General features: G+C 39.2%; 1 protein-coding gene across 1 annotated transcript in view; it reads right to left on the bottom strand.

Moving 5' to 3' along the window:
- plpp4 (phospholipid phosphatase 4) overlaps positions 1–16,160 on the bottom strand; it is a 105,795-nt gene that overhangs the window by 40,896 nt on the left and 48,739 nt on the right. Inside the window, exons 2-3 of the mRNA XM_041790123.1 lie at positions 10,465–10,573; positions 2,595–2,685 (exon numbers count right to left, since the gene is read on the bottom strand). Coding sequence (XP_041646057.1) covers positions 2,595–2,685; positions 10,465–10,573 — 200 coding nt within the window. The remainder of the gene's footprint in view (positions 1–2,594; positions 2,686–10,464; positions 10,574–16,160) is intronic.

Below are 16,160 nucleotides of genomic sequence, written 5' to 3'. Positions count from 1 at the left end.
CTCCAGACCCAGACCATCACCCACCGACTCAGCTGCAGAGACACTCATTCACTCATTCATCAGCTCCCATTTGGCTCACTGTAATGGAGTCCTGTCTGGGGTACCTCACACAGCCCTGGACAGGCTCCAATACGTCCAAAACTCTGCTGTCGGGGTTCTCTACCACACCAGGCCCTCATCCACCTCCACTGGCTCCCAGTTACGTTCTGCATCAAGTACAAAATCCTCCTCCTCACTTACAAATCCCTTCATGCCCCTCAGTACCTCTCTGACCTCCTTCAGCCATAGACCACAACCCGGAGCCTCCGGTCCGCAGGCGCAGGCCTTCTCACAGTTCCCACCACCAAACTTCACACCTATGGGGACAGAGCGTTCAGGACTACAGCCCCCATCCTCTGGAACCCCCTTCCTGAAAACTATCAATATTATTATTATTACTTATTCCTATTAAAAACTCTTCCTTATCTACTACCCTCACATTCATAGCTACACACACATAAAACACCGCACTTACACACACACACACGCTCTGAAACCACTAAACTTGGACGTTCTGATATGTTCAGTCTTTCCTGTTGTTCTTGTCTCTGGTCTGTAGCCCCTGTCTTTAGTGTTTACACATATTACTGTTTATCATTACTGTCTCCTCACATTGTAATTCTCGTTATTCTTGTTTATTTTATTTATTTTTATTCAGCCAGCGAGGAAGCACAACAAACACCGTTTTGATGAAAAGTAAACATGAAGCGTAGAGTTAGATAGACATGACAAATGGAGGAGTAACTTCCTGATTTGTGGCGGAAACACGACTTCCTGTAAACTATCCCACAGTCACGGTGACAAGGAGAAAAACTGGACTGAAATCACTGCCACAGTGGACGGCGCTAACAGCTAGCCACATTTAGCTTCTTTGTTAACCAATGGATGTAGCAGGTAGCTAATCAAGCTAAGTATTCCTACTCTTCCTGTGCTGATAAGGAAAGCCCGAAGCAGGAAGAGAAGCCGCAAAAACCCCAGAGCAGAGCAGACATCAGCGACAACAGAACTGATTCAGTCAGAGGCAGACTAATGGAGGAGCTGGGGTGGAGGAGGGGTGCAAAAAGCAGCTTATAAATGGAATCAGCAAGGCTAGTGCAGTTTAACCCGTGTGCCATCTTCAAATTTACTACCCTCTGGACACCTTCCAGGTAAAAATGTACACGTACAGAAAAACTGCCATTAAATCAGCATACATCAGTATTTTTTTCTTTTTTTTTTTCATAAATCTCTTTAACAACTTCAGACCTGCTCAGAACCACAAAAAATTCAATTCTCAGAATTTTAACCCTTTAAATGCCAGTTTGATTATTTGAAATATTTTATTTTTTACTGCAAAAAATGTAAAAAGTGAATTATTTTCTATATAATAAATAGTAGAAAGATGGGGCTTTGGAGGTGATAAGAGTCTTGGATGGGTCAAAGATTGGCAACAAAACTGATTTGATTGCATTAATATTTTTTATGTAATGTCAGAAAAACCCTCCTGACATCTTCGAGGCAAAAATGCCCCCATTGACCTCCATTAAAACCACTTTTTTAAAATCTCACCGTCATTGCAGTATAACATCATGCATTCTTTAATGTCAGCATTTTAACGTGACAAAATCTAGTGAAATTTGACTTTTTTACCGTATTCCACCAGATTTAACCATTTACTCATTGTAGGACCATGCACGTAATTCTTCTACTTTTGCCTGTTAGATTATTGAGAGTTTAGTGTAAGTTTAAAAGGGTTACAATTCTGAGAATTGTTGAATGTTTGGTAGTTTTGAGCAAGTCTAAAGCTGTTAAAGAGATTTATGAAAAAAAGTAGAAAAAAATATTGATGTATGCTGATTTAATGGCAGATTTTTTTTTTCTTAAATGGGGGCATTTTTGCCTCAAAGGTGTCAAGAGGGTGCCTAATGTTAAAGCTGGCACTACATAAAAAATAGAAGTGCAATCAAATCAATTTTGTTGCTAATCTTTGACCCATCCAAGACTCTCATCAGCACCAAAGCCCCTTCTTTCTACTATTAATTTTATGGAAAATAATTCACTTTTTGTGTTTTTGTTGTAGTTAAAAATAAATTAATTCAAATAATCAAACTGGCATTTAAAGGGTTAAAATCTTGAAAAATATTGAATGTTTGGTAGTTTTGAGCAGGTGTAAAATTGTTTAAGAGATTTATGGAAAAAAAGGAGAAAAAATATTGATGCATGGTGATTTAACAGCAGTTTTTTGTACGTGTCCATTTTTGGCCTCGAAAGTGTCCAGAGGGTACAAAATTCACTGAGAGAGTCTGAATGACAATTAAGAGTAAAACATTTTGGATTTCAAAAATTTAACTGGAAAGAAAAGTTCCTGTAAAAATTCATGCCACAAGCTGTAAAACTGACAAAATGATCACAAATTCAAAAAAAAAAAGTTGAGAAAAAATGGCCAAAAATGCCCGATGAGGGCACAAGGGTTTAAAATATGGCAGCATGAGCATGATTCGCTCACGATAAGGCAACACTTGACTGGCCTGCCTGAACTAACGCTCCCTTTTTCAAACTCTATTTCCTGTACGTACCTAAACACGCCTCCTTGATCTCGGTGCGGTCTGTCCTCTGGATGATCTTGACCACGAAGATGACGGCCAGCGGGGTGAGGAAGGAGATGGCCTGAGAGGAAACAGAGAGGAAACAGAGTTATTGGAGCGGCTCTGCAGAGCCTCCGTCTGCAGGTTCATCCTGAAACGACTCCTGGGGGAGACGCCGTCCATTCTTCAGAGTTAATTTTAACGAGGCAAACGGAGCCAAACAAGCTCCTTTATTGATCATTAAAGTTTCTGTGCTGCTCAGAGGTGATGTTTGAGTCTCTCACAGCTCCACAGTGCACACGTCTTCATTCACACAAGGGTTTCACAACTAAAGGACTACATTTAGCTTAGTTTATCTTAAACCAGCCTAGCAGGAAACAAGGACGGTTTCAGTTCCATCAGTGTAGACATGTAAGGAGGTCTGAGAAAAGGTTTCAGTACACTTCTCTGCACTGTTTCACATCCATGAAAGTCCTCTAGAGCCAGAATTCTCAGCAGGAGTCAGGAATCTCCACCACTTCCTTATGAGGAATAGTGCAGCAGAAATGTTTAGAGGGAGCAGGAAGTGTTTTTAAAAGATGCAAAGGCATGCATTTTTTTCCTCGAAGGAAAGTTTGGTCATTTCTTGTTACTTTTAGAAAACTAGCCTTCCTAATCCAAGAAAAAAGAGATATATAAGTCAAAATCTTGAGAAAATCACTGAAATACAGTATATAACCCTAATTCCAAAAATGTTTGGACACTGTTTAAAATGTAAAAAAAAAAAAAAAAAAGAAGTCAAAGATCAAAGCTATGATGCTCCAAATGTCTTCTATTATATTTCCTGTGAAGCCATGCTGTTGTGAAGGATGTGGTGTGTGGTTTATGGGAGCATATGTGGCTCTAAAAGCTCTCTCTACTTTCCAGCATTGATAGTTCCTCTCCAGATGTTAGAGCTGCCCACGCCATAGGCACTAATGCAACCCCATACCATCAGAGATGCAGGCTTAGACCTGAGCCAGGAGAACAAGCTGGATGCTCCCTCTCCTCTTCAGTCCACAGGACTCACCGTCTGAGCTTTCCTCTGACCACAGAACAGTTTTCCATGTTTCCTCAGTCCATGTTAAATGAGCTTTGGTCCAGAGAAGGTGGTGTTTCTGGATCCTGTTCACATATGGCTTCTTCTCTCCATCATCCAGCTTTAACTGTCATTTCTAGAAGCCCATGCACTGATTTCCAGTATAGAATCATCATGGGGTCAGCTGCGCTTTTACCTGCATGCCTCAGACTCCTGGAGGCGTGTGAATGTGGAGGGATGGTAGATTGCATTCAGTCACCTTCCCTGCAGAGCGGATGATACCTGCAGCCTGTTCCTGTCTCTCACCACAGCTGCAGCGTACCAGACGGTAATCGATGAAGTGAGGATGGACTCGATGATGGCGGTGCAGAGGTGCACCATCGTCGTCTTTGGCAGGTTGAATTTCTTCAGTTGCAGCAGGAAGTACATCTTTACTGGGCTCTTTTGGTGAGGGAGCTGAAGTTGAGTCCCACTTGGGGGTCATGAGGGTATGAGGGTACCCAGGAAGCTCCTTTTAGCTGACAGCTGACCTAATTAGCTGCTTCTCATTAGTACCACTTTCTTTCCAGCACTTTGTTGCCCTGTCCCAACTTTTTGACACACAATTGAATTCAAAATTAACTAATAATTTTTTGACAATCATCAGCTTCTGTTTTTATTAACAGCTTACACAGTGACCCAACTTTTCTGGAACTGAGGTTGTACATGCAAACAGCTGTGATAGAAACCCGTGCAGAATACTGGGATCTATTGTGAGCCCTGGTCTACCCCAGCTCTGAGTCTAAGAGGAGGCCGTAATGATCCGGAGGTTTCTACTGTATGAGCAGTGGACACAACAATAAATAAGCAGCAGTAATTCTGCAGCCCCCGCCATAACGAAGGACTGACTCACACGGCTCCTGTCTTCATGGCGTGAGTCATAAAGTGGACTAGTCCGGATCCCTACAGCAGCCACGGTTTTAATATCAGATAAATTCTGCACACCTGCAGGGCCGCCGTCAGCCAGGAGATGCTGAACAAATCTGACTGGCCGATGCTTTATCTAAGAGCTGTGTGGTCAAAAGAAAAGCCCCCGAGTCTTTTTCCCTCCTTCATTATTTAGAGAGCTGTCACAGGAACACGTCCCGAGTTAATATGAGCTGTCAACAGATTTATTAAAGAGTGTCAGAGGTGGAGAAGAGCACACGAGGAGTACGCAGAGTTTAAAAATAGACTCAGGCGAAGTAGAAGTAGAGCTGGAGTCAGTTAGAGAAGAATATCTGCATCCTAATGGGCATTTCTAACATTTTCGCTTTAAATCAAGGAGAAAAAAAACAACAACTACCCGCTGTTAGGGTTCTACTTTAACCCAGTTTATTCAGATAAAGGCTGACGACTCCAGAAATGATCCTCTCTGAGTTACTGTTCATTAGAGGGAGGACTACATGAATGCATTAGAGACAGTAAACAGAATGTTTATATGTAGCTGTGATTTCAGGTGTTTTGTGTATTTTCTGTGGCTCTGTCTTCAACTAATTCACTCTAAAGCAGTGTAACTCGACCCCGCTGAACCAAAGAGCACCACTGCTGGAAAATACCTCTGCAAGAGCCACAAAAGTGGGAAAAGTGGTGAAAAAATGGGGTAATATGGCATTAAAAGGAAGTTAAAGGGATTCTTCAACATTCTGGCAAATTCACCCATTGCCATAATTCCTGTAGTCTTAGTAATGGGTTTGTTTCCTTTAGTTGTCAATGCAAGCTGTTTCTAGATCTGGGGGGACCGTTATACCAGCTGCACAGCTAACGCCATGGAAGCAGACGGTATTTTTTGCTTTCCCTCATCAAACTCATCAAATACACAATCCAACAACTCCAAAACGCTCTCGCGGACAAGTTGTGACCTGCACATTCACCACGCTATGAAATAATAACGTATAACTATGTAACACTACGACACATGGAGCAAATACTCAGAACTATTTCTTGAGTAAACCACTGGGCGGAGTGACACAGTGCAGCAGCCATGTCTGGAGTGTAGTTCCCGCTTTGCATTTAACCTTAAAACATCTCCGCCTGGTAATGTTCCATGATTATTTCATAGCGTGGTGAATGTGCAGGTCATGACATGTCTATGAGAGCATTTCAAGATATTATTATTATTAAGTGACAAAAAATTTGTTAAAGGTGGCAGAAATGGGCAAAAAGCTGCAAAAATGTGGCAAAAAATGGAAAAAATTGTGGTATTAAAGGCTAAAGGTAACCTTGCAAAACAGATGGACACGCCTGTTTCCATGTTTCCAACTGGTGAATCCATCTTGCAAAGCTCCCATCTGAACTGTTTGGGCCCAGTTCGAAAGTGACAGGACCAATCAGCGGCGAGGGGCAGTACTTTCTGGCGCGGTGGAGTCATGATGTAAACAAGCAGCAACAAGAGGCCAGTGCAATTATGGCGGAAGAGATTAGCGTGGATGCTGATAAAGCCCCAGTTTTATCAGAACTTGACGACATTTCTTCCTTAAAAGAAGAACAAAGAACAGCAGTGAGTTGTTTTCTTTTCAAAAACGACAAAAGTTATTCCTCAGTAGCTGCGTACGTGCACCTCTGTCGCGGCTACATCACGTGTTTTGTTACCCTGATTGGTCCGAAAAGATGTGACAGACAGGACATCCATCCAACCACACTCAGAGTTTTTTTTTCAAACCCTCTGCCCTTTCCCAAAGGTTTAGTATTAAAGGTTTTCCAGATGGACGCATGAAACAAATCCATCTGGCGTGTCAGGTCAGGCAAAAGGAAGCATAAATGGGCGAAGAGTGGCAAAAAATGAATGGGGAGAAAAACTGCTAATTGCAAAAATTGCCGTGTGTTACATAAAGATTAATTTCAATAAATGGATTTATGATCCAAATTCAAGTATCGCTGAGCACAGACATAATATGCGACGGGAGACTGACTGGCCGGACGCCGACATCGCCATGTTGCCAGAGGCAAGTCACTACATTATTCAGTACAGTAGACAAGGACTGTGCATGTTTCCAGAATTAAAAGCTCAAACGACGAGATTACATGGATTTTAATCTTTTGTTTCACTGTCAGTTATTATATTAGCATAGATCATTTATTGTAAATGATTCATTAAATCCATGTAATCTTGTCATTTGAGCTTCTTACCTAGAATGGATTCTGGATCCGGTTTAGGATGAATTTCGATCTGTACTGACACCACACTCTGAGGATTGTGTGGAGAAATAATAATATGTGACCAGAACTGAATCAAGATGGCCTCCTGCAATCTATGGGTTTGATTTCAGGTCACAGGTATCACATTTAAAAGCATAATTCAATGTTATTTTATTAGGACAAGTCTTCTGTATCCGTGAGGAATAAGACTAAGACCTCCGTCCCGTTAGAGGACTCCCGTCTGTGATCTCTATGGCTCTGCCCCGGCCTTCGCTGGGTCGCAGAGTTCTGTTTAGAGGATTCATGGAGGTCTAATCAGTGACCGTCTTTGTGTACGGACTGTTGTTACAAACATCTGAAGCTAAATCAGCCGAGCTCAGAAGTGGGTCAGGCTAAAAATACTGGAGGACAGAGAGAGGAGACGGGCCCCTTTAGAAGAGCAATCCTGTTCAAACTAGAGCTCTAAACTGTTTCAGGGAGGAGAGAGCGGTCGAACCGTGAAGGAAAACACCTGCAGCTGTTCAACGCTGTGCTGTTAGCCACAGATGAGTCTGTGTTCACGAAGGTCAAAGTCAGGAGTGATAACGCTTTCTATTTCCATGAGCTCGTCCGACGTTCTCCTGTCTGCTGGAATAAATAAAAACCTGAGCCGCCACCTGTTGGTTTATGTCTCTGCATTACTGTCACACCCTCCAACATCACAAGCCAATCACACCCTAGGAGCTACAGGATGCATGCAGCCGTTCTGGTCATAGACCTCCAGAGAAAAGAAGTGGATTTTCCTGCAATATTTAAATTTAAACACTTAAAACGAGAACTACAGCCACAACTGTCAGGCGTACAAAGTCAGGCGTTACTGTAATCATATTATATTTGTGTGTATCACACAAAGCTAGAAGCTAGAGACCCCCAGAGTCTGAGAAAGACTCAAGATAACCGCATGATTCTGACACCTACCAAGCAACCTTAAAAATAAAAAGTTACTGGATTAATACTCGAAACCTTAGTGGTCAGAACCAGGAAGTTCACAGGGGATCACAACATTCACAAAACAGTTTTCAAAAACATACAACAGCCCCAAAAATTCCTCCAAATTTCGAAGACATTATCTATAAATGCTGTTAAGTTAAAAATCCCTTTATCCCAAATATCCTGAAACATTCCCCAAACGTTTCAGTCAACTTTACGAAAAGAGCCAAAATATGTACTGAAATGTTTTTCCAAGAATTTAATTTTAAGTCCTCATAAATACTTTAGACAAGTTTCCCCAAAAAAATCAAAGCAAATTTATTTAAAATTTCTTATCAAAATCCCCCAAAATTAACAAATGTAGTACTTTGAAACTTAGAAATACATATTTAGAAAAATTCCTGTCAAATTCACTAAAAATTCCATTCTAAGTTTAGGAACATTTTCATGGAAATATCCTGCCTAAATGTCCTAAACTAACTAAATAAATAAATATATTTCAATTTCCCATAAATGTACAAATAAACTCAAAATTTCAAAGCATAAAGTTTTCAGTCAAATAAAGAAAAAAAATTCTTTACCACAAAATGTTGAGATATCGACCAAATTTCCCATTAAATTTTCCTGAAAAAGCCTGAAAATACATTTTTTTAAAAATAATCAAAAATTTGATGAAAATACTAAGGAAAATTCCCAAAAAATCAAAGCAAGTTTGATACAAAATTTTGTATTAAAATTCCCCAAAAGTATTAAAATTCCATGAAAAATCCAGGAACATTTTGGAGGAAATTTCCCACCTAAATTTCCAGGAAATTAAAACAAACAAACAAACAAACAAACAAACAAAAAAAAAACATTTCCCATTTATTTAAAAAGAAAAAAAATCAACACAGACAGACAAAAACAAAAATCTTCAAAGTGAAACACCAGACACCCCAGGGCAAGAAACTATAAAAATAAGATTAGTCAAATTCAAAAAATCTTTCTTTAGCCCAAAATGTTGACAGATTGACCAAACGGGCCATTAAACTTTTCTGGAAAAAGCCTGAAGATAAATAATTTTTAAACCAAATAATTTATAAAAGATTCTCAGGCAAATCCCCAAAAATCAAATTAAATTTCACCCAAAATTTCCAACAAAATTCCCCCAAATTTGAGAAGAAATTCCCCCCAAATTAAATGGGAAAACTATGGAGAATTTCCAAACAATTCTCCAAATTCCCAAAACTTAAAAACCAAATTCCCCATATTTCCATGATTTTCAAACCTCTCTGCTTTTACTGCATGAACTGAATGGATGACAGTCATCTCCTCGCTGCTGTACTGTAGTAAATAAAAACCAGAAAGGTACTGAAATTCAGTCTACCTTAAATCACTATGGTGGTTTCAGTACTCTGTGAAATTTCTAATTTGCTGGACAGTGAAAGTCGAGTGATGGATCAGGAGGATGGGATGGGGAATTTCCTGTGCTACAGATTAAATAAGCAAGGACTGACCATGTGACCTAATGACCTTTGACCTGGCAGGAGAGTCTTGGGTTGTTTTCTCTAGTCTGTGAACTCTGCTCTGGATTTCTTTTGGTTCATTGATATGTAGATAAAGTCTACCAGCATGCAACTCTAATTCTTTATCTACAATAAACAGAAATATGAGGACCATTTATGAATTACAAATAATCAAAAAAAAAAAAAAAAAAAAAACATCCTGGAAAGCATGTGATGAATGTGAGGCCCAATGACCTTTAACCTTTAGAATCAGATCAGTTCATCCTTGGGTCAGGGTGAACATTGGTCCACAGTCTGAAATCTGCCAAAGCATTCTTGTATCGTGCTCTAAGAACGTCCCGGACAAACAGACCAAAAACGTTCCCAGCCTTCTCTCTATCCTGCACAAAAATAAATTCAAACTCACAGGAAGGAAGAAAGTCGGCTTTTCCCTATTTGTTGAACTTATAATCAGTAGCAACTCTGGTGTTATTTATGGGTCCTCCCTCCCACACATTTATAATAAGCTGGCTGTGTTAGAAATACTGCAGGCTTTCCTCAGGTTTAAAAACAGCCTGCTTGTTTCTGCATCCTCAGAGATGCCAAATTCTCCAGAATAACTCTCTGAAAATAGCAGCGTCCAGCGTCTGACTCATAAGAATATTGGAGTGGGCTCTGTAATGCCAAGCACGCCGTGATGTAAGCGTGTTGGAGCCTGCGATGGTGTTATTGAGCTCAGAATCAACACAGATGCTTCAATAAGTCCTGGGCAGAAGATGCTGCCAGGAGGTTCTTCTGGTTTTATTTACAAGAAGAGAGAGAGGAGGACGAGTTTGTGATGTCACAGCTTTCACACCAGGCTGTGTGTCTGCTGTGTCTCCCTGCAGTCACAGTCTTGTCTTTCTTTATCAGTTTTACTTCAATAAATCTCCCAACAAGTGACGAGATTCAATGTCGAACGGAGCCCTGGAAATTTCAGAATAAAAGCATTCTGAACAAATGAGGTGAGAAACACCACACTGGGATTTTACTTTGAAAAGCAAAAACCGGAAGTGTACCCACGCTGTGTTTATCTTCCCTCTGACACATTCCCATTTTCACATTTGGTAGACACACATTCTGAAAGCTTTGACTTGTTGAAATGAAAATCAGGCCATCCCATGAGAGTCTGTAAAATAAGGCATGAGGGACTTACAAACATGACCCTCTTCGGTATGTGGTCCGACTCCACCAGAGGATTCTTGTAGAGCCAAAACTCCTCAGGCTGGATCACTCTCTCAAAGGGCTCCAGGAACTCGGTGAATCTGTTACAAAGACATAAAAATTCTGGTCAATGAAGAACTCAGGAAACACTTCTACCAAGAGCAGCAGACTCAGGAGGGAAAATGTAAATTCATCTGTTGTGAGACGTAAAACCATGAAGGGAAGATGGATATTCTTTGAGGCTGGCAAGTAGCGAGTTCTACCCACTTTTTAAAAAGAGTAGAAAGCCCCCAACATCCCCCGCTCCACAAATATGCCTCTCCTTTGAAGATGATGTCATCATTAAAGGCTTAAAAAACATTCTATCCTTGCCTGTAAAGATAACATAATACTTTAAAGTCTATTGAGCATTCCATCATTGTCTTTGAAGATGATGTCATCCTTTTAGTCTATCAAGCTATCTATTGTTGCCTTTGAAGATGGATTAAACATTCCATCCTTACCTTTGAAGATGTAATCCTTTATCGTCTATTAAGCATTCTGTCTTTGCCTTTGAAGATTATATCATTCTTAAATGCTTAAAAAAACATCCTGTCCTTGCCTGTAAACATGATGACATCCTTTAAAGTCTATTAAGGATTCAAACCTTGCCTTTGAAGATAAAGTCATACTTTGAAGCTTTTAAAACTTTCAATCCTTGTCTTTGAAGATGCAATCTCTTAATCTTCTGCCTTTGACTTTGAAGATTATATTATTCTTAACTGCTTAATAAACATCCTATCCTTGCCCAAATACGTGTTATAATGCTTTAAAGTAAGTATTCAGACCTTGCCTTTGAAGATAAAGTCATCCTTTAAAGCTTTAAAAACATTCCATCCTTGTCTTTGAAGATGCAATCTCTTAATCTTCTGTCTTTGCCTTTGAAGATTACATCATTCTTAAAAGCTTAAAAAACATCCTATCCTCGCCCAAAAACATGATATAATCCTTTAAAGTAAGCATTCAAACCTTGCCTTTGAAGATAACGTCATCCTTTAAAGCTTTTAAAACATTCCATCCTTGTCTTTGAAAAAGTAATCTTAAAATCTATTTATTGTTATGTCTTTGCCTTTGAAGATTATGTCTTCCTTACAAGCTTAAAAACATTCAATCCTTACCCATAAAGATGATATTATCCTTTAAAGTTTATGAATCATTCCATCCTTGCCTTTGCGGGTGATGTTATCCATTAAAGTCAATTAAGAATTCCATCCTTGTCTTTGTTGATTATGCAATCCTTTAAACTATTTAGCCCTCTATCATGCCTTTGAAGATGACACCATCCTTTAAAGCATTTAAAACGGATCATTCTTGCCTTTAAAGGTTGAATCCTTTACAGTCCTTTTAGCATTTCATCCTTGTCTCTTAAAATGGATCAACTTTTAAAATTGGTAAAAACATCCTATCCCTGTCTGTAAAGATGATCATTTGAAGTCTAATTAGCATTCTATCCTTGCCTCTGAAGTTGGGTCATCCTTTGAAATTGTTAAAGCATTCCAACCTTTCCTTTGAAGATGCAATCCTTTAAAGTCTATTTTGTGCTTGTCTTTTGCCTTTTAAGATTTTGTCATCCTTAAAGTTTCAAAAACATCCTATCCCTGCCTGTAAAGATGATGTAATCCTTTGAAGTCTATTTAGCATTCCAACCTTGCCTTTGAAGATGATGTCATCCCTTAGAGGTTTAAAACATTCAAGCATTGTCTTTGAAGATGCAATCCTTTTTAAGTCTATAAAGCATTCTATCTTTTCCTTTGGAGATGATGTCATTCTTTAAAATGTAAAGATTATTCTATCCTTGCCTCTGAAAATGGACCATCCTTTGAATTTTTTTAAACATTCCATCCTAGTTGAAGATGACATCATCCCTTACTAAAGTCTTTACTGGTGAAATCCACTCACTGTTCCAAAAGCTGCCAACAATGGACAATAAAGTTGTCAACATAAGAAAGAGGCTGTTTTGTGTTCTAATAATGACAGAGAGGAAGCATGCTGAATATCGCTCCTTCAGCAGAGTTTGTACATTCCTAAATCATCCTACTGATCTTAAAAAGAAAAGCTGAATTAGGACATTGATTATTTTTGTACATGTTTTAAATCCAGATCTTTAGTTGTTGTTTATAAAACTGAGACGAAAATAAAAAGTGCTGGTGTTGGTCACGTTGGAGTAGCAGACGTGTTTTTATATTCAGCTGTGGTGCAGCACACGAAGCAGGATGAATTTACTGTATTAATTTCAGTGTTTTGTAGCTAGCAGTCATCTTCCTGTTGGCATATTAAACCTTGTTCTCCTTTGTTTGGTATGTTAAATATTAAAGCGTCTGAGTTTGAAGCCCTGGGAGGCTACAGTATCTCAGCACCGGCTGTGAAAGGAGCCGCCTGTTGATCTGATTCAGGCTGCAGAGACAAAAAGACGACAGAGAACAAGGTCGAGTGTGACGGAGCACTGCAGGGCTGCAGCTAGAAGCAGCATGCTAATTAGAGACAGACTTACAGTGAGGTGTTAATCTAGAGCTAATCTGCTAAAAAGAACGTCAACCAATCAGATCTCCCGCTGAGTCAGTAGGAGGGGCCAAGCAGCAGCAGCCTCCAGTGTTGTAAAGTGAAGTTTAAACCAGTTAAAGTCCCATCCACTGCCATGATCAAACATCCATGTTAACGGGAGAAATAAACACGCTTACAGCCTGGTAAAAGAAAAAAAAAAATGAAAACATTCAGGTCAAAATAGTTCATTCTTTACACAAAAAAACAAACTAAGATTTTAAAAGATAAAAATCATCCTCAAAGGCAGGATGAAATGATCCAAACCTTTAAAGGATGACATGATCTTCAAAAGGTTAGAATGGAATGTTTCAAAAACTTTAAATGAACACATAATCTTCAGAGGCAAGGGCAGAATGTTTGGTTGACTCAAAAGGATGATATCATTTTCAAAGCCAAGGATTGAAAATTTTGTAGACTTGAAAGGATGAAATATTCAAATGTAAGGCTGGAATGTTTTCCAGCCTATAATGGATGACATCATCTTCAAAGCCAAAGATGGAATGCTCTTAGGACATCAAAGGAGGACATCTTTAGAAGCAAGACTAGATTTTTATGGACTTTAAAGGATGCCATTCTCAAAGGCAAGGATGGAATGTTTTATAAACTTTATATGATGTCATCATCTTCAAAGCAGATTACGGATGCTTCTTGGACATTTACGTATGACATCATCTTCAAGTCAAGGATGGAATGATTTAAGGACTTTATTAGATGACACAGTTTTCAAAGGTAAGGATGGAATGTTTTATAACCCTTTAAAGGATTACATCATTTTCAAAGCTAAACCTTAAAGGAAACATCTTTAAAGACAAGGATGGAATGATCTATGGATTTTGAAGGATGACATGTTTAAATGTAAGGCTGGAATGTTTTATAGACTATAAAGGATGACTTCATTGTCAAAGCTAAGGATGGAAAACTCTTTAGACTTTAAAAGAAGATATCATGATAGGCAAGGATGAAATGTTTCATAGACTTTAAGATGAATAAAACATTTCATCCTCTGCTTTTGAAGATGGTGTCATTATTCAAATTATGAAATGATCTTCAAAGGCAAGCTTAGAATGTTTTAGAACTAAAAAAAATGACATCATCTTTAAAGTAGAGAATGGAGTGTTTCTTAGTCTTTGAAGGATGGCATCATTTCAAGGACGGAATGATTTTCGCACTTTATCACATGACATGACTTTTCAAAGGCAAGGATGGAATGCTCTTTAGACTTAAAAAGAAGACAAATTCAGGGGCAAGGCTAGAACTCTTTATGGACTGGTAAGGAGGAAATTCTCAAAGGTAAGGATGGAATGTTCAGAAATTTTATATGATGTCATCATTTTCAAAGCAGAGTATGGAATATTTATTGAACATTAAAGCATGACATCATCTTCAAGTCAAGGACAGAATGATTTTGGTACTTCATCAGATGACATGATTTTCAAAGGAAAAGATGGAATGTTTGATAGACTTTAAAGAAGGACATCTTCAAACAAGAATAGAATGATCTAAGGACCTTAAAGGATGGCATCTTGACATGTTTAAATGTAATGCTGGAATGTTTTATGGACTTTAAAGGATGGCATTATCTTCAAAGTCAAGGATGGAAAGCCCTTTAGACTTTAAAGGAAGAGATCTTCATGGGCAAGGATGAAATGTTTTATAGACTTTAAAGGATGGCATTATCTTCAAAATTAAGGATGGAAAGTCCTTTAGACTTAAAAGGATGAGATCTTTATAGGCAAGGATGAAATGTTTTATAGACTTTAAGAGTAATACAACACTTCATCCTTAGCTTTTGAAGATGATGTCATCATTCAAAGGATGGAATTATCTTCAATGGCAAGCTTAGAATTTTTGAACAACTTCAAAAGATGGCATCATCTTTAAAGCAGAGAATTGTTTTTTCCCCTAGACTTTAAAGGGTGACATCAAGTCAAGTACGGAATGATTTATGGACTTAATTAGATGTCATGATTTCTAATGGCAAGGATGGAATGTTTTATAGCCCTTTAAAAGACTACATCCTTTTCAAAGTCAAGTATTGAATGTTGGATATACTGTGAAGCATAACACCTTGAAAAGGCAAGGATAGAAAGTTTTTAAAAAATTCAAATGTTGACATAATCTTCAAAGGCAAGGATGGATTGCTTGTATTACGTATAAAAGCATTCATACACCAGTTTGACCTGGCCTGGAGTGTTGTTATTGATGTAAAAGCAGACCAGAGTGGGAGAGGAAAGATGGCGCAATCACATGATACTGTCATGTTTTCTGTGAAGTCATGCTGAGTTCTCTGTTCAAACCTCCATAAAGTCCATCCTGAACCAAAACATAAAGACATCCCACATGCTGAACCACATTTTAACACACTGAGGTTTTAAAGCAGTAAAAAGATCACATCTATAACTCAGTGATTTAGCTGTCTTGGGTCTGTGGCAGGATCGTGGACCCTGCGGTCCACTGTGCTGTAATCTGTTCACAAACAGAGATGGATCCGTGCTCTCAAACATCACCACGCCCTTCAGCCAGACATTTATCAGCCATCTGCTCCACAGAGCCGCTCCCCGCCTGGAGGAAACCCTCCATCCTCATCGATGGAGGGAGTCAGACCGAGGAAATGTGCAAACGTTTTACTGATAAAACTGATTCACGTTAAATTATTTTCTTATTTTCTCTCCTCAAGCTGCAGCAAAAATCAATTACAGCTTTTAATCTGTGTGACAGAAACAGCGTGTAAGAGCGAGGAAGAGGAGGAGTGTTGGTGTGCTGATAACTGTGTCAGCATGTTTAACAGAGGGGAGGCTCATCAGCAGCAGCTCCTTTACACCTGTAGGAGCTGGTGAGCGCCATTCACCTCACCGTGATACAACCAGAGCGGACGCCACACGATAAATGACACCATAGCAACAACGTACATGTTCATAGGGCCTTCCCCAAGGTAATCACGTACACGTTCATAGGGCCTTTGCCATGGTAACCACATACATATTCATAGGGCCTTTGCCATGATAACCACATACACGTTCATAGGGCCTTTGCCATGGTAACCATGTACACATACATAAGGCATTTACCATGGTAACCACGTACATGTTCATAGGGCCTTTACCATGG

The sequence above is a fragment of the Cheilinus undulatus genome, linkage group 6 (genome assembly GCF_018320785.1).
Source record: "Cheilinus undulatus linkage group 6, ASM1832078v1, whole genome shotgun sequence".
Classification (NCBI taxonomy): Eukaryota; Metazoa; Chordata; class Actinopteri; order Labriformes; family Labridae; genus Cheilinus; species Cheilinus undulatus.
The sequence above is the reverse complement of the archived record's forward strand: the minus strand, read 5'-3'. Positions and strand labels throughout refer to the sequence as shown.